General features: G+C 51.2%; 1 protein-coding gene across 10 annotated transcripts; it reads right to left on the reverse strand.

Annotated features, from left to right (window-relative positions):
* Positions 1-250: 250 nt before the first annotated feature.
* Positions 251-9,361, reverse strand: LOC309853705 (protein C19orf12; the record flags this gene model as incomplete). Of its 10 annotated transcripts, none has more annotated exons than XM_082712081.1 (4): positions 251-1,300; positions 4,674-4,844; positions 6,426-6,540; positions 9,049-9,361. In XM_082712081.1, 2 exons carry the CDS (start codon positions 4,831-4,833, stop codon positions 1,035-1,037), a joined length of 426 nt encoding a protein of 141 aa, XP_082568207.1. In that variant the 3' UTR covers positions 251-1,034. The 10 variants fall into 10 exon arrangements, with proteins under 10 accessions (XP_082568207.1, XP_082568205.1, XP_082568208.1 ...); XM_082712079.1 differs by lacking the exon at positions 9,049-9,361 and adding an exon at positions 8,907-8,992; XM_082712082.1 differs by lacking the exon at positions 9,049-9,361 and adding an exon at positions 8,757-8,922.
* Positions 9,362-22,172: the final 12,811 nt, after the last annotated feature.

The raw sequence follows: 22,172 nt of genomic DNA on the forward strand, positions 1-22,172 counted from the left end.
CCTGCGCTGTTTCCCATCAGAGGGAGCCCTAAGTCGCTGTCCTGCCCTGGGGCCTGGGGACCTGGGGGCGGCTCGAGCCTGTGCGCACACTGACAGCACAGAGGGGCCAAAGCAGGAAAGCTCGTCTCAGGCACTGGTCTTGGGGGGCTTCTGTCATTCTTTAAAGGCACAAATCCCGAACCTTCCCTTGTATGCTGCGTGTATGACCCTGGGTATGAGAGATGCTTTGACACAAAATGTGTGAGAAAAGTCCTGTTCAGAAAACATTTATTGCAATTCGATGATACCTAGTCAAGTTAGGGTTCTGAAAGCCAAGGGAATACAGTATTAGGGAAAATTCAGGGTGGACGCATTGCTTAGATCCCACCACATCAGAAAGAGTCATTTTCTTTGCTGTAAGTACTTCATTTTAAAAGCAAAATTCAAGAACTACCACGACTTGTCCGATGATGAGACGAAGCCCCTGGGAAGAGGAGGGCCCAGGTGTGCTGAGTAGAGAAGGGCTGGGTGCCTGGATGTTTTTGGCTTCGCTCCCCAGGCAACTGCCCCTCCATGGGGCCACTCAGCCACTGGTCAGGGAGGCGACACATGAGGTAAACATGATTCCGGCACGGGGCAGCTCTTGGCCCTAAACCCCTGAGCCCCAGGGGAGGAACCAGTCCTGTAATAGGTGCTTCAGACAGGGCTCATCGTCACAGGTGAGGAGACGGAACACAGAGGCCTCCTGCTGTGCCCCCATATGAATGACCGTGGATTCAAGAAGCTGTCATCCACGTCTGCAGCAGGCACGGCTTCACTTTTCACCAGCCTCCAAGCAAAAGGGGTGTCACTATGCATTATTAGTGCACACGACTCAAAATCCAGTGTCTTCATAAATAATTTCCAGAACATGATACAGCACAATAGGAGCTTCTCCAGCAGGTTTCACTCCATTTAGGTAATCCATGATGGTGTGGGGCTTCCCCAACTCCCCGTCCCCGCCTGGGAGGCCCAGGAATCATCTAAATGAGATCCCCACTTCTAGGAGGAATGACCTAGTCATCATACTGAACTTCGGCCCGGAGCTCCTTGGTGACGTAGTTGACCAGCATGGCCAGCAGCTGCTGCTTCAGGGCCTCGCTGCCCATGACCAGTGTGGTCAGCTGCACAGCGTCCGTCCAGTCCAGGTGCCTGAGGATGGTGGAGGCTTCATTAAAGAGCTTTTGCTGCTCACTGGGTGGCAGCTCCATTATGATCTGAGGAATTGGCTTGAACCGTCCACTTGTCATCCATGCACCTAAGAGGCCCCCGACAGCCCCTCCTTGAAAACAAGGAAGGTTCAGTTAGTTGGTCCTTATTCATAAATGGTGGCCTCAGACCCTTGCTGGGAGCACGTCCACTGCCGTGACGAGTGAGCACATTGACACACGGGTGGGAACAGGCTCGGCTTCATGTCTGCTCCACCCCATAGTGCGGCGGGCAAGGGTTTCTGGGGTCCTCAGTCCATTTGGCTCAGATAATTGACACCCAATGTGCCCTTCCCTAAGCTGCACTCACAGACACAGCACAAAGCATCTCCCACCGCACAGCTCTGAGAACTGAAATCTTCTCCAGGCTTCTTGCTTCCCATGAAACTCTCATCTTAAAAGACAGAGCTGAGAAGCCAGTGCATTTGCAAGGAGAATCATCTCAGTGGTGAGGCTGAGCTTTCTCCATACTATGCTCTTTGCCCCTGAACTCTGGAAATTTCCAGTGAAATCCTGTGGCTAACAGACCCTGGGGACACAGAAGGAGACCTTTACCCGGGTAGCAACTATTTTTCATGCCAGCCCTCGAGAGCTGTATGATGATAACTATCAAATATAACTCACTCAACTATTTTTCTTCCTGTGACCCCAAAAGGGCATAACCATTATTTTTAAAGGTAAATTTATGATCAAATTTCAGGTGCACAACGTTGGGACTTATAGGACTTATGGGAATAAGATGCACAAGGCTGAAGCCCTTATGTCCACAGAAACTTCTATATGATTGGGGGTGGGGGGCAGGTCTGCTAAGGAAGGCGCCCTGGGGCAGGGGTCTCAAACTCAGGCGCCCTCTGGGGACAGGCAGGTAGCTGAAAGGAGTGAAGAGGACTGAGTGAGCCTGTGGGTGATGAAGAACAGGGTCGTGTCTAAGGGGTGGGGGCTACCCCTCGCCAGCCCACTGCTACCACATGGAATCCCACATGTGTATCCTGGAAAAAGTTTCATGATTATTAAATAGCAGTCATCAGATATTAATAGATACAGCCCAGCTGGACTTAGTGACTCTCTCTCTGAAAGAGCAGAGTGTGGAAAGGGGAGACACTGACTCCACAGTGGATAAACCGGCAAACACCACCTTAACCGGTGGATCAAGGTGGACATAGGGAGGCTGTGGGTGTCACATGTCCCTGAAATGGCACTATGAGACAGGCACCCCACCGCTGTCTGCGGTATGCTTTCCCAAGGTCCACAACCCTGGGCTAAGCATGAGCAACCATCAGGCCGACCCAAACAGAGAGGCATTCTACAAGTACATGCCCAGGACTCCTCACCAGTACCCAGGCCATGAACACAGCTAAGTCCGAGCAACTGTCACAGAACTGGGGAGACGGAGTAAGGAGACATGAGGATTAAATGCTCTGTGATCCCTTGAGCTGGATTCTGGGACAGGAAAAGATCGTAATGCAAAAACGGGCAAAGTACAAAGAAAGTCTGGAGACCAGTTAGTAGGGACACGTCAGTGTTGGTTTCTTACTTTTCACAAATGCACCGTGGTGGTAATGTTACGGGAACTAGGTGAGGGATATGTGGGCGTTCTCTGCACAGTCTCACCAACGTGTCTGTAATTCTACTACTGCTGCAGAATTAGAGGTTTATCTGAGAGAATATAGCCCAGGACGGAGAGAACCCGGTTGTGGGCTGGACCCCGCCAGCAGGCAGTAAAAGCTGCACCCTCTCAGGAAGCCAAGTGTGGAGGCATCTGGAGGCACACAGCTCCCCTGGAGCTAAGCCAGCAGCGGGCCCAGGAGACTGAGTGCTGCCCCTGGTCACCCTTCCCCTCTGCTCCAAAAGAAGGGAGGATTTGGGGAAGGGAAGCCAGTCATTTACAGGTTTTACTGAACTTTAGCCCACGACACCCATGAAGAGCTCAGAGCTGACAAACATTTCAATCAACTGCACTAAACCTTTATGAGAATGTCAATATTTGATTTAAAGCAGCACTTCATGCAAACAATCACCAGGAATATTGACCAGCAAATTACTAACTCTTTGGACAAGAGAAAATTCCTTGGTTTTCTGGGTAAAATGATGCTCCGCCCACGACTAGTGGCTTCAAGGAGCAAATCCCCGGGTTCCCCTGGCAGACGTCCTGTTCTCTACCAGCTCTGACAGAATCTGAATAAGATATGTGCTCCCACAATGGCATCTGGGAACAGCTCTAGGATAAATGAGCCCATCAAGCCCTCCCCTGAGCACATTAGATGGGGGGACAGGGACAGAGATAAAGAATGTCACTGAGGAAGGAGGCCGTGGCCACATCTCCTCCCCGACTGGCTGCTCCTTAGATGGTGAGAGGCTGAGGTTACGACTCCCTAATTCACAGATGGGAAAGGGAAATGTATAGTGGAAGGTCTGGGGTCACCCACACACTGATTTACTCCCCAGTGTGAGCTCTGCATTATGAAACGTCCTTGAACGCCAATCCTGCCACAGAAAGGCAGAACAGGGCAGGAAGTCATGCTGGGAGCCGGAAACAGAAGCAGACAGGCAGTCACCTCTCTAGCCTGTGCTCATGGGAGGACTGCAGGCAGTGCTGTGAGCTCTCCCACGTCCCCAGCACAGGCTGCCTAGCACAGAGCAGGCATTCAGTGAGGTATCTGCTGAGCCCAATGCAGCAGACCATGCCTTTATCACTCCCTTGTGCTGCAGGGTCCATGTGAGGCACCTCACAGGAGGCCTAATCCAGCCCCTCCTCACGTCAGACCCACACAGCAGCCCGCTCTCTGGTGCCACCCTGGCCGAAGGGGAGACCACACCAGAATCCTTCCTACTCTAAGATGTAGGAAGCAACCTTTTCTGGCTCCAAGAAATGGTGGGAAAATCAGCCAAACCTTCATTCATAGCCAAAAACTGGCTCTCAAGTAGAAGGTGGCAAAAACGGGGGACCGGGATGACCATCCTAGGATTGTTTGCTGCTTTTGCTGCATTAGACTGTTGGTTTCAGAATGGGATGGTCTCCATGAATGAGCTCATAAAATGGCCAGACAGCATCTGCTCCTAGGAGGTGCTCAGCACCTCCCAGCTTCCTCCCTGCTTCCCTTCTGCAGTGACATGTAATGGTGACAGGGGAAGGAGACCATCCAAGGGACCCAGGACACCCTGATATCTTCAGAGGTCCAGACACATCCCTGAGGGGAGAGGCGCCCTCCAGGTCTGCATGAGTCATATGTCATTTGCAAGAATGCCCTGCATGTCTGAGACCTTCACACTCAGAAGCCTGTGTTTTCAATGGGATGAATTCGGGCCACAAAGACCATGTCACAGAAGTAACCTCAACTCGACAAACATCTCCCACAGGACAGGGACTTCTGTAAGGTCTCTGTGGTAACAAAGGCCTTTTTTACAACACCGCTGAGCTGGCTGCCCCTGCAGGAAGCTTACACTTACCAACAGCTAGTCCAGGTGGACCTCCGACCAGACCACCAACGAAGGCCACAGCCCCTGTGACCAGGGCACCTGTACCAGAGTGCTTGACGGCCGCCTTCATTTTCCTCTCCCCAGAGATGGAGCACAGCAGCTTCATGACATCTTCTATCACGATGGGCATCTTGGCGAGCCCTGAAGGAAGCATTTCAAAGGGAAACTCTTAATGAGTGTCAGAGTATTTGCACCCAAATGTCACTCTTGCTAGAGTTTGGAGGACAGCTTCATGCAGAGAACAGGAGCTCTGCTGTATGCGGAACCAACACACCCAGTGATGCAATGGGTTCCTTGTCATAGAAGAAGTTGGGGAGCCGCTAGTTAATAAGCACACAGAACCCGCAGAATGCACGAGAGGTCTTCCTTGCATAACTTCTCATTCATGACAGATTACGGAACAGGCCCAGCCACAAGCTGCATCTGTTCATCACAAGTGAGGCAAGCGTGCCCTCTCTCCTGTCTGTGGCCTTCCTGCTGGCTCAGGCAGCCCCAGTGCACAGAGCCTGGCAGAGGGCAGAACATCCCAGCCTCGAGTCCTCTGTCGTGTGACAGGACAACGGAGCTCATGCCAAGCCTGAGAAGGGGAAAGTACTGGGCTCCGTGACCATCCTGGCCTGTGCGCACACCTGCCTGCCCCGTGACCCTGAGCTGAGCATCAGATTCCTCACCTGTAAAGGGAGATAAGCCACCTACAAGCTGGATTCTGGAAAGGTCGAAGGGGAATGGATGCAAAGTACCTGTTGTGAGTCTGGAACATGCGGCCCTGAGACCTGATGGCTCTAAATGAATGTTTGTTACTGATACACACCACTGGCTTTTCTATAAGCAACCGCTCCTAATGCCCATCCAGTTCTGTGTGGGGCACAGTAAAGGCAGGGACAGGATGGCCCTAAGGATGACCAGTAAGATGGAACAACCAGAGAAGAAAATAAACCAAAGAATTCCAGAGGTTTTCATGTGTTTGGATAGACAGACAGATGGACCTTTGGAACAATGACCTTAGAATAATTCTTGTGGTCAGGAAAGTGTTGGCCACACTGGTGGGAAACTGGCAGGCACACAGGGCAAAGGCAGGGTGGGCTCTGCCCCAGGGTCAGGGGGAATAGAGAGAGCCACAACACTGACGGGACACCTGACAGGACCCGGAAGTAAAATCAAAGAGACCATGGGCTGGTGCTTCTCCTCGTGGCTTCAGCTGGACCCAAGGCTAGAAGGGCACTTCCTTTCCTTCACTCCCCTTTCCACGCAAGCAGTGCCTAAAGGAACTTGGCAAAGTTTGGGGCAGACCCTTTGCTCAAGAACTCTTGGTTACGTCTCCTTTTGACCCAACAAAAATCCAGAACTAGACACTCCTGTAGAATCATCCTCTCGATCCTGGAAGAGAATTTTGAGCCCCTAGAACAAGCCTGTGGGTCTGCTGGGTCACCACAGTGGGGGTTCAAAATTTCTCTGTAGTCCTAGGGGAGGTAAGAAGTGTCCTGGGCTCTCGCCCCTACCATGTTCTGAATCAGTGATTCTCCACATGCGCACCCCACTTCGGACAGTAAGACTCTAAGAGACCATGACCCAGACATCTGACATCGGCTACTTAGTCCTCGAGTTCAGAAAGTGCAAACAAGCACCCCCCAAAGTGTCTGTTTGACTAAGTGGGGTGGAGAGGCAATGGAGGGTCAGACCCTGCAGGGGTGCTCAAGGGACTAGAGGAGAAGTCAGAAATACCTGCCCCCGCTCTGGCACCATGTGTCCTGGACCTGCCAGCACACCTCCGGGCTTCCTGCCCCTTTGCTCACTACTGCAACCCCTTGTAGACAGAGTCTATGCCGCCTTCTCCACCCTGGAAGAGAGCCCACGTGAGGGTCACGACTTTCCACACACGAAGGTCACAATAATAAAATAGCCTTATAACAGCAAAGGGACTGCACATGGCAGAAGTCACTGAGAAATGAGGGAATGGAAGCTGTGACTTGATTTACCCAGTAGCCATGGTGCTGTAAAGCTATGCAAATGAGCTTTATTTCAAATACTAATTTAATTCGCATATTGATAATCAAAGGAATTAATTCCATGGTAAAACTTTGAAGAAGCTAACAATTCTCCTGTAAAACACCTAATCGTCAGATAGTTTATATCTGGTTTCTATCCAGCTTTCTATCTGTCCATTATGCTGGGAAAAAGGGAGATGAAATTCGGACCCAGGAAGGCCCCTCTGGGGGTGGCAGTGAGCTTCCCGTTTCCAGGCACATGAAGACCCCAAGCATGGCTGCCAAGTTGGCTTCTTGGCCAGGGCACGCTGCCCAGACACTGCTCTTAAAGCAGGGTTTCTGCACGATTATAGACCTACACTCTGGAAACACTTTCTGCACAGCAAGAAAACGCACAGATAGGAGGCAGGAAACAGCCACTTCACACTCTGCGGTCTATCTAAAAACCTAGCTTCCCACCTACTCTGAATGACTTCATACAAACCCACAGGGGCTAATAAAACATCATCATGCAAAGACTACTTACTCCCAACCTCCACTCAGCCCAGGCAGACCAGCCCAAGGCAGGAGCCCAGGGCTCTGTAGACCTGGAGGGCCAGCAGGTGTCCCAGTGTGTGGGAGGGCACGAGAGGATGTGGCTCACCTCTGGCTGGGTTCAACAGCTTCACACCACAGCAAGACGTGGCACTGTGGCTGCCTCAATGCAAGACAGAGCTGGTTTAATTTCCATGTGAAAATCATTTTAGACTTCAGAGCATCAACAGACTCTTGTAGAAGAAAGGTTTGTCACCCCAACTCCTGAGTCCTTGCTGGAAAGCCCAGCCTCCTGACTTCTTGCGGACTGCCAGATTGAGGAAGGAAGCCAGTCCTGCTTTCCCTCCCACTCCAAGATTGCCTTTGTCCGTGAGCAGCAAGGAAGCCAGTAAGGAGGGAGGAGGGAGGAAGAGTACTCTGATGGGGACAGACCTCAGAGGGTGGGAATGGGGTCTCCCCTCCCCATTTCACACCTATTTCAGCATCAGATTTGTCCACAACACGGGCTCTGGTCACAGAAAGCCCATCTGCCAGCCACAGGGAAGGCAAATGTCAACTTGAAGCCCTGGTTTCTTTCAAGCACCAGGCTGGTCTGCTGGTGACAGCAAGGTTCTGGGGAAGAGGGAGATGAGCCCATCCCTGGGACTGCAGCCTGGCTTTTTGAGATGGACCAGATTGTGAGAGAGCAGGGAGAGGAAGGCTTCAGAGCTAACGGAGACACCCATGCACTGTGTTTAAAAAAAAAAAAAAATGGAAAAGCAGAGCCTCTTAAGGAGTCAGAGTGATCTTGCTCACCTGCCATCCTCAGTACTTTCTACTTCTCTGTTGGAATTTATGAAACTCCTCTGTATGGCCTGACTCTTGCAAGTCTTGTGTCCTCACCTCTGTAGGCCGTGGTGCAAAGGTCCCATGGGGACCCTACCAGCACTGTCAGATTAGCCCCCCAGGCTTTTCAATGACCTAAGTGTTGCCAGTATTTAAAAATAAGATTTCGCATCCATCTGATTCCTGATTTCTCTCGAAAAATCAAAAGAGCAAGTCCCCTGGACCATCTTCATAGCCACAGAGGCCAAAGCTGAGCAGGTCTTGCCTTCTGTCTTCCATAGGCGCTGGCAGGGCGACCTTACCTGACCAGGGACCCATAAGTAGGTCATCTGCAACCTCTCAAAGTCCCCCGCTTCCTCTTTTAAAGGCTAAAGAAGCCACCAGTCCCCACCGTAGGAATTGTCCCCTCTGAGATCCCTGACATCCACTCCTGGTGATCTCTGAACTTTCCCCGCAGGGCGAGGCCAGGGGTGCTGACTCACCGAGTATCCTTCTAGGACTCTGTCCCGCAGTTCTAACACGTGCCGCCCCACCCACGCACCTGGGACGCAGAGGAGGGTGACGCGCACCCCGGGTTACTGAGGAGGGCAGGGACAGGCGGGTAGCTGGGGAGCTCATCACACATCCGGGTCACTACGTGGCGCCCCGCTGGGAGCCACAGCCCTACCAGGCCGCTGGGGTTGTGACCCCAGCTACCGCGGCCGCTTACTTCTGGCGTGACGTCAACCTCTCCGTGCCCCGGGGTCTTCATGAGAAAAATGAATACCCTAGCGGCGTGGACCCGGCTCCGCAGCCCCCCGGGCCCCGCGCCCCAGCGCTCCGCCTCCCCCGCGCCGCGCCCGCGCACCGAGCCCTTCACCTGCTGGGATCGGTCCGTCCCCCACGCCCTCCGGCCCCCGCCCGCCCAGGGTCTCCGCGCCCCCGCGGCCGCCCCGGCGCGCAGACCCCACCCCCCACCGCCTTCCGGCTCGCCAGCGCGGGGTCTTCCGGTCTCCGCTCACCGGGCGCCGCGCCGCGCCTGCGTAGCCGCCGGCCGGGCCCCGCCGAGGAGCCCGAGGGCTCAGGCGGCGCCTCTTCTCCTCCGGCCCCGGTTGGGCCCGGGTGTGGCGGGCGGACTGCAGTCCCGGTGCCCTAAGGCTGCGCTGTGTCGCGCCGGCGCCAGGCCCCCACCGCAGCCCGCGCACGTGTTACGGGGGCTCCCCTTGCACCTTCCCGCAGCTGGAAGAGGCCTTCAGCCCGGGATTCAGTATCCCTGCTCCTGCGGCCCACAGGCCCTCCTCCTTGCCCTCCGCCCGCGCGGAAGACAGCCCCGTGACCCGTGGAAGTCCCAGGGGCTAAACTCCTGTTTGCTGAATGTATGGGCCGAAGTCCAGCATGTGGTGCCACCCCCTCCAGGTGCGGTCACTGGTGGGGGGCCCTGGGTCAGCAGTCTCAGCTCTGGCACAAAGGGGGAGTCCAGCTTCCAGGACAAAGCTGAGGTCGGGGAACCTCTTGGGACGGGGCAGGGGTGTGTGTGGTGGGCTTGCAGGCAGTCCTTCAGAGGGAGCACGGAGAAGGTTCCCTCCCCACCGCACACCCTGAAACACACACACACACACACAGAGGCTGGCCTTGAACCATCAGAAATCTGAAAAAGGCTCTGGGGGCTTTCCATGGATGAGCCCTGACACTTAATCCTGCCACCTAGGCATGGTCGCCCCTGCCACTTGACGGATAGAAGTGAGGCAGGTGGGTTAGTCTGCCCAGGCCACCCAGGTAGGGAGTGTCAGGGTCCAGACTCTAACCTGGGTCCAGCTGGTTCAAAGCCCTCGCGGTAACCAGCGCTCGGCCTGGCTTTCCTGGATGCCCAGCGCACCCGGCGGATGGGCCTCTTTCAACTGCCAGAGTCATCGTTTTGTTTTCTTCTTTTTTCCTCTTTTAAATGGGAAGGTACTTTGGGAGTATGTGTGTATATACATACATACACATATACATACACATACTGCAGTGTATATGTGTCCCAATAAGATGTTTCTTTTAAAAAAAAGTTACATTTTTGCTGACTTACAGAAAGCTGTACGTATTTAATGTATATAACTCAATGAGTTTGTGGTTAAGTGTACACCTGTGAGACCATCATCCCAATCTATACCATAAAATTATCCATCACTCTGGAAGTTTCTTCCTGCCCTTTTTATTATTATCACTTCTGTATGTGTGTGCCTGCAGTAAGAACACTTTCTATAAGAGTTACCCTCCTTAGTACACATTCAGTATACAACAATATTAATAGCTATAGGCTATTATTTTATATTTATTATTTATATTTATTTATAGCTATAGGCTATTATAATAGGCAGTATGCTGTGTAGATTCCCAGCACTTACTTATCTTCCAGAACTGAAACTTTGTACCCTTTAACTATCATCATTTTGTTACTTCCCTATCCCTCCTGTCCTCATGGTGAGAAAGGGGCTCAAGCATTAACCAGGGTTCCTGGCCACAGTGAAATAGCCCCACCCATTTCTGAACTGCAGCTTACACTTGAGTTTGGGTGACTTTCAACAGTGAAGTTCACTGAGGCAAGAATAGCTCAAGCATCTCCAGCTCAGGCCTGGGGGAGATTCTCCCATTTCTCTGTGGGGAGCTCCCTCTAGCGGCTTCTTAAAGAATTGGGCTGCTGACTCCCCCAGAGGTGGGAAGGGGAGCACTGGTAGACAGGAAAGATGCTGGAAGGGAAAAAAAACTGCAAAGTCAGGGCCCTCCAGAGAAGATGAACTGTGAGAAGTCCAGTAAACGTTGCACCTGTCGACAACCTGGGGCCTTCATTCTGACATGAATGAAGTCATAAAATGGAAGCCGACTCCAAAGCCCATGGCTGTAACACATGATACCACAGTCTCCTAGTGACAGCCAGGCCTCCTGCAGCGTGGTCCTGTGAATGACAGGTGCACAGTGGGGTCCCCATCATGGTGACTGCGCACTGACCCAGCATCCAGACAGTGCCCTCGTGATGCTTACCGTGCTGAGGTCTGGCTGAGTGACCTCAGGAGGGTCATTCAGCTTCTCTAGGCCTCAGTTTGCTCATTTGGGAAATGACGACAACAATCGCGCCTTCCCTCAGGGTTATTCTGAAGGTTAAAGGAGGTAACATGTAGGGATCTAGATTATTTTTGTTCATATCATAGTGTGTGAAAATGGAAAACATCTCCAGAGTCCCAAAAGTGAGCCTCGTGTCCAGAGAGGCAGGGAATCAGATCCCACCCCCACTGTCACAACCCACCATCCACAATCCACCATTCTGGGAGTCCAAGAATCCCCCAGCATGCGAGGCTGCGTTCACAGAGCCGGCGGGGACTTGGGCCCGTACATTCTCCAAACATTAACGTAGCACCTTGAGCTTCCCAAGGTCCCTGGGCTCTCTTCTGGGCCTGCTGAGTGAGGGGAGGGAGGAGCAGCCCTAGGCCCAAGGGTCAGAGATCCTGAATCAAAGGCCAAAGGGAGACAGGGTCCCCAGGAAGCATCTGCAGGCTTGAGGAAGACGCAAGGTGAAGTGTCCATCTAGCATGTGTGTGGGCTGGGGTAGAGGGCAGAGGCTGGATGCGAAGAGTGTAGTGTGGGGGCCACGGGGCCCTCTGAGGCCAGAGCCTGGTTCCCCCCACCTTTTCCAGAGTTCCAGTCAGCAGCTCCTAACTTATGTGGCTTTTTCAGGATAATCCCACTCAGCCCCAGGGCTGGATAATGCCACACACGGGTCACACACATACAGAAAAAAACCCTGTGACCTCTTAATTAAGCATATGAGTAAGCTTGATGTCACTTTGAAAACTAAAATCTTATGGTCTATGTTCTTTTTACTTTAAATTACCTCTAAGAAGGCTTAAGGGCCCCAGGACTCTGGATCCAGACTTGTAGACAGTCATTTTTCCCAAGGCAGCCAGAGAGCCAGGGTTTGGGGTCCGGAGAAGTTCCAGCCCCTTATGGTGGGCCTAGGACCCGCTTCCTTCCTTGGTCCCGGGGTGGAGGAGGTCTCTGCAGCCCCCAGTCTCTTCTCCAGGATGCATGCCATCTTTTTGGTATGTGAAGTGTTCAGTGCAGTGGGAGGCATCTATCAGGGGAATTGATTCATTAGTTTTCTAGGGCCCTATAACCAAGGACCACAATGTGGGGGGCCTAAAACAGGATTTTATTGTCTCTGTTTTGGAGATGAGTCCAACGAGCCTGCTCCCTCTGAAATCGGTGGGGCAGAATCATCCCTTGCCTCTTCCTAGCTTCTGGGAGTGGGCAACAGTCCTTGGCAATCCCTTGGCTTGAATCTGTGCCTCTGCATCTGTCATCACTTGCCATCCCCCGTGTGTCTGTGTCTGCGCCCCAGGTTCCCTCTGCTTATTAGGGCACCAGTCATACGGGATTGAATGCCCACCCTGCAGACCTCATCATAACTCGAATACACCTGCTGACTCTATTGTCAAATAAGGTCACATTTACAAGTACCAGGGGTTAGGACTACAACTATCCGTTTGGGGCGACACAATTCAATGCCAAACACCAGGAAGTCAACAAATGCCCACCATGATGATAAGCACGTGAGTGTGCACACGGTCTGTGCTGGCACAAGGAAACTACAGGCTCAGCCCAGCCTTGTGTCAAAGTCGCCGTGTGCAGATGGACCCTCGGGACGGCTACCTTTGGTCTTGGAGGGGCTGCGTTCTGCAAGGACTGTTGCCAGACAAGCTGGCTTTGGGGGTGGTAATGAGCCTGTCCCGGCTTCATCGTTGTTCTTCTGAATGTTTAAGTTTTTCTCTTCCTTGGTGTTTACATCCTTCAGATATTTGCAGACCGCTATCCTGCCTCTTGGTCATTAGCGCCTGTCTGCATATTTGCCATGGTGTGTTGTTATTATTATTGTTGTTGTTCCTATGTCTTCCCTGCACGCTCACTCGGTCCCTCAGCCACCATCACTGCTGCCTGAATTTCCTGCAGGTTCCCAGCCCTGCAAGCACCGAGTTACCGGGATGGAGCATCAGCAGTCAGTAGTCAGGTGACAGGGGACAGCTCACAGGCCCTCTGGCTCCCTTCTCCTCGGTGATTTTTTGTCAGTTTCCTTTATGAGCTAAGTAAAGAACAGCGTGCTTACAGTGCGAATGCAGTTTCCAGACAAATCCCCTGCCCCTGCTTCCATCCAGACAGTCCCCAGTTTCCTCAGCTATGAAATGAGGATAAGAACCCTTGCCCTCAACACCCTGGGATTGCTGTGAGGACGGATGAGAGCAGAGCGGAAAGCGCCTTGTACACTCCGAAGCGGGGAGAGAGTGACGGAACCAGCAATGCCTTCAATGCACGAGTGGGTCTCTGCAGAACGTTCCAGGGGTCTGCTGCTCTCAAAGCTAGAGATTCCAAATTAGAATTCACAAAATGAACTCGATCGAACTGAGACTCACCCTAAAATCTGTTTGTTGAAAGAATAGAGAGGTGCCCTACTTGAAAATCTACCGTCAGATTTTAGTATTCCGAATCAGTGTGGAACCCAGAGCCGGATGGGCCCTTGGAGACGAGCCGGAGAAGCCCTGAGGGGCTCTGGAAGGTTAGGCTGCTGTAAAAGACTTGGGAACAAAACCCCACCTTGTCTTCCATCTGAGATCTCACTGAAGAGTTCTCTGTATGGGGAAGACTCATTTCCAGTCTGACAAGAATGATTTTCAATGGTTCGGTTGAACACGCAATTCTCACGCAGGTATTTCTATAATTATCCTGTTTCAGTTAGAAAACAGTTTCTGGAACAATGGGACTCTTATTGTACTGTCTTTCTGTTATAATAGATGTTTTATTACAGAAAATGATGGTAGGGTCACTATTATGATTCTGGAGTTCTTATTTCAAACTGCTCATAGGATGGAAATTCTTTCTCCCTAGTAGTTTTCACTTTAATGCTGCTTTGGTTGTTTTTGTTTTCTGTATTAAACTTTGGTGTGTCCGGGTATTTGTTCCGTGGCAGAATATGGGGTGTTTGTTTGTTTTTCTGTTTCTTTGCTCCATACAGACTGTGGCCGAGTCCCCCTAGTGTGTGTTTGTTTCCGTGTTGTTGGCATGTGGTGCACACGGTTTCTTTAACCTGACAGCTGCGTTGTTGTACACGTGTGTGTGCTTCAGTCTGCTCAAGTTGCCATAGACTGGGGGCCTTAAACAACACTGATTCCCCATGGTTCGGGAGGCTGGAAGCCCAAGATCGAGGTGCTGGCAAGGCAGGATTCATTCAGAGACCTTCTGACTCGCAGGCCTGCCATCCTGCGGTGGGCTCATAGGACTCTTCTTTGTGTCTGTGTCAGGGAGGGAGGATCCAAGTCCCTGGTGTCTCTTCTGAGAACAGGAATCCTATTACATCAGGGCTCCACCTTGGGACCTTTTCAAACCTTAATTACCCCCTATCAGCTCCATCCCCAAAGATAGTCACACTGCGTTTAGGGCCTCAACATGAATTTGGGGACACACAATTTAGTGGATAGCCCTGAATTTGTTTATTTATTGCTGAAGAAATACCCAGAGATCTTGTATTGAATGAGCCTGATAAACAGTATTTCAAGAAGGAGTAAATAGTGTTAGTGAATGTAGGATAGAGACCTTGGAACTTGGGGCATAGTTCAATTAAGCAATATCGTATTTCGGATGATAATCCACTGTGAGAGTGGAAAAGTGGAAGGGGGAGGGGGCAGGAGTCCCCGCCTTAATTCACTGGTCTCAGACCCCCAGCTGTTGGAAGCCCGGCCTGGATCTGGAAGCACATTCCTTGACTACAGCACGATGGTCTGAGCTGCCAGGAACTCACCACCTCCAGGAAGGCTCACAAATCTTGGACATCAAATCTAGCTAAAGTTAGGCCCAGGGGACCTCTCCACAATGAAGAGATTTAAGGACCATGAAAATCCCCAAATACCTGCCCACACACTCCCACACTATCAGACCACTTCTGAGACCAGCCACCATTTCCACACATCCCTGGTGAAACACTCTCTCTGCTTACAGCCCAGAACTGCTAGTGGGGGCACAGGTCCTGAGCCCTTGGGAGAGCCATGGCTCCCCGATCACAGTCTTTAACTAGACAGAGCTCAAATCTTCTAGGGGCCCTGGTTCCCAGATGATTTCTTGGACTCCCCAAGAAAGAAGAGGACTCTCCATGGTTAGTTACACTGTTAGTAACAGAAACAGAACAAAACCCCAAATCTCTTATCTTCCCGGCCTCTGTTCCCCCCATAGCACACTCTCTAGTAAGGAGGATAGAGGCCACTGTCTTGGGGGTGCTGGGAGGGACGGAGCAGGGAAGCTGAGGTGGGTAAAACACAGGCACACATCATGAATATGGGCACAAGCAGACAGGAGAATGTTCTGGGAATTCTCCATCATGAAAACAATCCCATATGTGGAGCTTCTAGAAGAGAGGCACCCTGGAATTCACAGAGCATTCCTTTGAGGCTCAGCGGTGTTAGGAGGTACCTGGGGTCTCACCTTCTCTTCCATATCCTTTCCCATCTCACAGCTGGCTGTCCACCCCCAAATTTCAACTGTGTTTGGGGAGAACATGCCTGATGTCAGGATGGAAACCAGAGGGGACAGGCGTCCTCTGGGCACACATCCCTTTCCAGCTGTGAGAACACAGACTCACCCTATTACCATGGGTGTTTATTGGCTGGGGTATATGATGCCCCACTCTCCTCAGTGCTCAGGCCCTGATGACGGGAGTTTGGGGTGAATGTCTGGGAAGATAAACAGCTACCATCTCTGGCAGTTTCCGTGGGTCAGGAATTCCGTGATGCAGAGAGGACGTCCAGCACCGTCAGCAGTCATTTCTACCAGGACCCCCTCCTCTGACCACAACCAAGCTTCCAGCCCAGACCGGGTCTCAAGTACTTGTTTCCCCTTCCTTGGTTGAAATTCCCACCCCCAGGATTTCCTTTTTCAGTTTCCATCAAACTTTGCTATAGTGGAGTCCGAGGTAAGAGCCTGCCCCTGTCGGTGGACAGCGGGGCCCGCAGAGTCCCACCCTGATAATCAGAGGCCTTTGCCTTCGTGGCCTTGGTGGTGGCTCTGTCAGAGCCTTGGATGCATGGAGAGTGATCTGAGGAGCTAAGGCATTTCTCTCAGGTGAGCTCCTCAAAGCATCCCCAGGAACCTCAAAGACCATGGCACCCACACAATGGGAGCAAAGCAGCTTCCAATAAGGAAGCAGACAATCTGTGGAAGGCACAGGAAGGGACCTCAGCTCCTGCACAACCATGGTCTGGGGTTGGGGGACCCCGCTTTGCTTCATACTAAAAACAAAGGCCCTGGGGGAGCTGCACTGGTTCCTACCTCAGCAAAGGAAGCAAGACAAAGGGTCCAGCCCAGCCAGTGTGCACCTGACAAGCAATAAAGCCCCAGTGGAAAGTTGTGTGTGGGGTTTGTTCAAAGAATGTGACCTCGCTCCCAAGGCCCCTCCTTTTCACTTTGCTGCTTTATGCTAAGGTCCAGCAAGTAATTTGCATGTCGTTTCAGTAAAAATGAATTGTGGCTGAATTTTTGTTTTATTTAGATAACATACAGCCTTCCTTCCCTTTATCATTGAAATAATTCAGCCTGGATCAGGATGCACAGTGGGCAAAGGGATGGTCTCTTCCCAGCCAGATCCCAGCTTCGGTTCTCTGAGCCAGACAGAGAACTCCTGCTGTCCACCTCGGCTGTGGGAATAAGCTAGACCACCAACGCTCTCACTTTATTCAGCCTACTTTTCTTGCAGGGAAAGCTCCAGAATCTGTGTAGGAGTCTCAGGGGCAGCCATGTCTTGGGAAGGAGCTGGAGGCTGAGGAGCTTCTCTGAAGCGTATTTGCAAAGTGAGCACACTGCCAAGGTTTGATGTTACAACTTAAAAAATGTAACACTTTCTAAAGTTCCTTTTCTAAATTATACACCAGACCAAGGAAATGTCAATAGTTGGATCAAGAATCAAAACCAACACCACTGGGGCGCCTGGGTGGCTCAGTGGGTTAAGCCGCTGCCTTCAGCTCAGGTCATGATCTCAGAGTCCTGGGATCGAGTCCCACATCGGGCTCTCTGCTCAGCGGAGAGCCTGCTTCCCTTTCTCTCTCTCTGCCTGCCTCTCCATCTACTTGTGGTTTCTCTCTGTCAAATAAATAAATAAAATCTTTAAAAAAAAAAAAAAAACCAACACCACCTTATCTGTGATTATTGCTGCATGATGGGTTAATGCAAAACTTAGTGGCTTAAGACAACAATAAAGGGCTCATTCATCTCACGGTTTCTATGGCTCAATTATTTGGAAGTGCCTTTCCTGGGCTGTTCTAGCTGGCATTCTGTCATGAGACTGCCATCATCTGAAGGCTCGATTGGGGCTGGAGGATGGGCTTCCCCCATGGCACACTTACACAGCTGTTGCAGGCATCTGCTTCTCCACCCATGGGCCACTCCAGAGGGCTGCCTGAGCATCCTCATGACGAAGCAGTGGGCTTCCTCCAGAGCAGATGATCCAAGACGCAGAGTTGAAGCCACATCTCTTTATGATCTAGCATTGAAAGTTTTACACCGTCACTTCCTCAACATCATGGTCATGCAGCCCAACATTTGTCAATGTGGCAGTGACTACACAAAGGTATGAATCCAGTATGTGAGGATCACTGAGAGCTCTCTTGGACACTGGTCACCACAAGTGATTATCGTTAATATGATTTGGCAGGGGTGTTTGGAGGCTCTGGAGGAAAGTACTACATGGCTAAATCCACCATTTCTTATTTTGTAACCAATGCAAACCAAGTGGTCAGTTGTTGCTAATGGTATCGCATGTCATGGCCAAGGCAGCCATCTGTCCAACCAACATGGATCAGCACCTCCTTCCAGATTGGGGAATAGAACAGTAGTGAAGAGAGGGAAGAGTCCTCAGTGTGGGTCCCTCAGGTTGTGGAGAGGAAAGACAGAAGGAGACAAATGGATGGCAATAGTGCAATAGAGGAGACTATAGCTGGTGCTGTCAATTGGGGATTCAGAAAGGACACCAAGCCCTGAGGGCCATAGCTGAGGATCTGCATGCCTTCATAGGAAATCGGAAATCTGCGAGGAGCTATGCATTGCAATGAGGGGGCTGCAAGCCACACCTTTTAGTAGACAAACAGCCTGGATAAGAATGACTTTGAAAGCATCACACTCTTCATGGGGCACCCCCCATCTACACAACTCCCCCTCCCGAATGTGAGATCCATGGGTTGGAGAGGAATTTTCTGTCTTCTTTACCCCATATCTTTGGCACGTAAAGAATGACTAGTACAAATATGGTGTTCACTACTGACTATCATTTATAATAGTTACTTAATACTTAGCCTTTTTGGTGTCTGCAAGCCTTTCCGGTTTAACAGAAGTCACCCTTCATGTTAATAGATAAACGTGGCTGAATCTCTCAGTCCACTTACAGTAGAATGTCAGCACAGTTTCCTAAAGACTGCCAGACAGGGGTGGGGGGACAAAGCAGGAGCCCCAGGAACCTGTGTCCTCCTGGTTCATCTCTCAGGCTCCTCTCTCAGGCTCTTGTCTCAGCTCCTGCATCAGAAGTCCTCTCTGCTCAGCTTGCCTGGCCCGAATGAATGGGGAGTCCAGATCTTCCCAGGACATCCCCAAAGCCTCTCTAATACAAAGTGCTTGGTGCCCCAGACTTCGAGGGTTTGCAGCAACCAGAGAGGGTGAGAGGTGAGAGCATGAGCCATCAAGTGGCCTGAGAGAGACTACTGAGACTTCCTGGTTCTTGAAAGGCTCTCCCCACCTTGCTACTCTCTTCCTGATGGGCCGACCTCGGTGCAATCCCACAGTCTTGCTGGGTTCCCCCCATCTGTAGCTGGTGTCAGTTGGACGCTCATCCACGCCAGTTGTCAGCATTTGGGGGTCCAAAGCTTCAAACGAACACCTCATCTTTAGCGTGGTTGCATGTTAAGGCTTGGTGCCGGCCTTTCTTCTAAATGGAGGGCCGCCATGGGTATAACGGTTTAGTGTATTCCATGAATTATGCAACACCCCCTTCCTCTTAGAAGACACAAGGATCCTAGTCAATTATTATGGGTTTGTTTACTAGCGATTTTTAATTCTAGCCACTCATAGATATACATGCATGCCCACAAGACTGCTGATTAACACAAAGAAAGAATCATCTTGAGAAAACTGACAAGTCTTGAGTACTTATATATTTATTAAGATTTTATTTCTTTATTTTAGGGGGAAAGGGGCAGAGGGGAGGCAGAGAGCATTTCAAGCAGACTCCCCCCTGAGTGTGGAGCCTGACGTGGGGCTCGATCTCAGGATTGAGATCATGAGATCGTAACCTAAATGGAAACCAAGGGTTGGATGCTTAACTGACTGCACCATCCAGGAGTCCCAAAACTTGAGTACTTCTTCTTCTTCTTCTTTTTTTAAACTGGTCTTTATCTTCTTTTTTTTTTTTTTTTAATTTCTTTTCAGTGTAACAGTATTCACTGTTTCTGCACCACACCCAGTGCTCCATGCAATCTGTGCCCTCTCTGATACTCACCACCTGGTTCCCCCAACCTCCCACCCCCCCCCCTCAACAATCTGAGGGTTTTGAAGTTTTGAACTTGAGTACTTCTTAAGAAAGATCTCTTGGTGTATTCACTTTGCAGAGCAGTTTATTGTCCCTGCGGTGTTTTGAGGAGTTTTCTAAGATTGTGTGTTCTCCAAAGACTATTTTTTGAAGAGGTGGCCCAGCAGCGTGAGTCCCAGCCATTTTGTGGACAGGTGGACTGAGGGAGAAGATCAGAGGGCATTCTGCAGTGATTTGCAACGTCTCAAACAGAAATATAACATCTTCTTTCATCCTCTGCAGAGTCTGGAGCTAAATTCACACCTTTTTTTTTTTTCCTTCCCATCACTTAAAATCAAATTCTCGCCCTTAATACTTCCTTTCAAAACGGAACCAAAAATGATAACGTCTTCTCATGCATATGAATTACCCAAAGTGTATGAGAATGGGCCCCACTGGAGTATGCTAAAGCCTTAACCCAACTAAATTTAAAGCTGCTAAGCCCCAGTTAAGGCAAAGTTGTCTTTTCGTTTTATAAGACATTTAGGACAGTTCACATCACCTTGTACTGAAATGCACTGAAACCGATCGTGGGCAAACTAGGAGGGGAGCATATGCTCCCTGTATCTGTCCCTGAGCTGGGGAGGGTGATGAATTCCGATCTGGGATTGAAGCAAACAGTGGCATCTGTCTCCCCTGCACACACCTGCTTGGATACTACATTAACTCCCTCCTTTGCTGTTCATCTGTGGAAAGGTGGTTACATTTTCCTTGGAAATCTCGTGCTCTGCAGGACCCTCGGACACTCAACGGTTATTTGTTGGGGGGAACCAACAAAGCCTAAGACATGATAATTTATTCTAAACACCTGATGATTTCTCTCCAGAGAAAAGGCTCTAAAAGGAGCTTCTGCCACCCATTTCCACTAATCCTAGTTTTTGTGGAGGCCAGGTTTTTGAGCTTCGCGGCTAAGCTCAGAGCGTGAATCGAAGACACCACGAGGGGGAGGTAGAGATCAGGAAATCCGGGAGCATCGGCGCTGCAGGGAGCTCCGGGTGCCGCTCTGGACTTGAACCCAACAGAGGAAGCCTGTCACTTGGGTAGGAACTGTCCAGCCACAATGACTCCTCTCTTCACCGTTTTTGCTGTGATGGGATTATTCTCTATATGCCCAATTTTATAAATATGCACATCCTGGGATTCCCCAGAACTTCCAGACTGACTACAAGTTCTAGAACCCAGGTCTGTATAACAAACATGGATCTTAAATACTTTGTGTTCTTATCCTTTTTAACTAGACAGAAATCCCGCTCATCTATCTCAGTGCTTTTCCAGGGGAAGCTGGAATTTGGAGACACTGTATCAACCTAGGTCCTTCCTCAAAAGCAGAGCCCGAGAAAAGTCCTTGAACAAGGATGGCTTCTTGGAGAGGCTACCCCAGGAACAGGGATGAGGAACGGGAGGAAGGGGCATGGGAGGGAAGGAGAGAAAGCCGGGGCAAGGATGAGTTATCAAGGCTGCGGGGTCCACTGCTGTAGGCAGTCAGGGCTCAGCCCTGTGCAGACTTCCCAACAGCGCGCAAAAGGCCTCCCAGAATTCTCTGCCTCTCCCACCCTCCACCCCACCCCCACCAATGCTGCCACAGCCTCCCAACCTAGACCCCCACCGCACCCCCACCCCAAGTCCCCCACCCTCCACCTCCCCCCAACCCCAGACTCCCCATTGTCCACTCCACACCCCCGCTCTCCACGTAAACCCCACCCCACCCCAATCCCCCACCCTCCACCTCCACCACACCCCACCGCACCCCGGGCCCCCCTCAAATCCCCCCAATGTTCCCATGATTGATAATCTCCTGCTCTTCTAGACTGCACCTGTGCCGTGCATGCTGAACGGGCTCTTTCTGGATCCCCTGCCATGGCATTAGGGAAACCCTGGGGCCCAAAGCAAAAAGCACCCTTGAGACAAGGAGCTATCAGCACAGGGTAAGCTGAGGTTCACACCCCAGCTGCAGCTGGCGTCAGATTTGAGGCCAGGGGTACGTGGGGCAGTGCATAAGACATGTCTGAGACAGTCCACCTCCTACCCCTCAGACACACTCGTGCCCCGCCGTATCTCCAATCTGCCACCGAGTCTTGAAGGCGGAGACCAGCCACAATCTCTACTGCAGATGGCCCTAGAGCGACAAGTGATACTCACCACCTCCCTCCCATTCCAGCCATTCTAGATTTCCTCCCTCTTGGCCAGCACTGCAGCTGGTCTCAACCGCGTGCCTAGTAAGGGGACCACACATCCACCCGCAGCTTTCTCACTACTTACTTGCCCATTTTTAGCCCAGGGTTGCTGTAATCACCCAGTTAACTTGCCAGGAGATATCCCAGTGACTCCCCTCTGTTGGGACACGCCTGGCCCGCCCTCACTGTGGAGCCACATCGCTATCCTTCATGATAACCAGGGTTGATTTCCCTCTACTGTAATCGTCACTTTTCACTATTGTGGTACACACTGCACAAAATTCACTATTTTTAAGTATACAGTTCAATGGTATTAATTACATTCACAATATGGTAGAAGCATCACCAC

The sequence above is a fragment of the Mustela nivalis genome, assembly GCF_964662115.1.
Source record: "Mustela nivalis genome assembly, chromosome: 18".
Taxonomy (NCBI): domain Eukaryota; kingdom Metazoa; phylum Chordata; class Mammalia; order Carnivora; family Mustelidae; genus Mustela; species Mustela nivalis.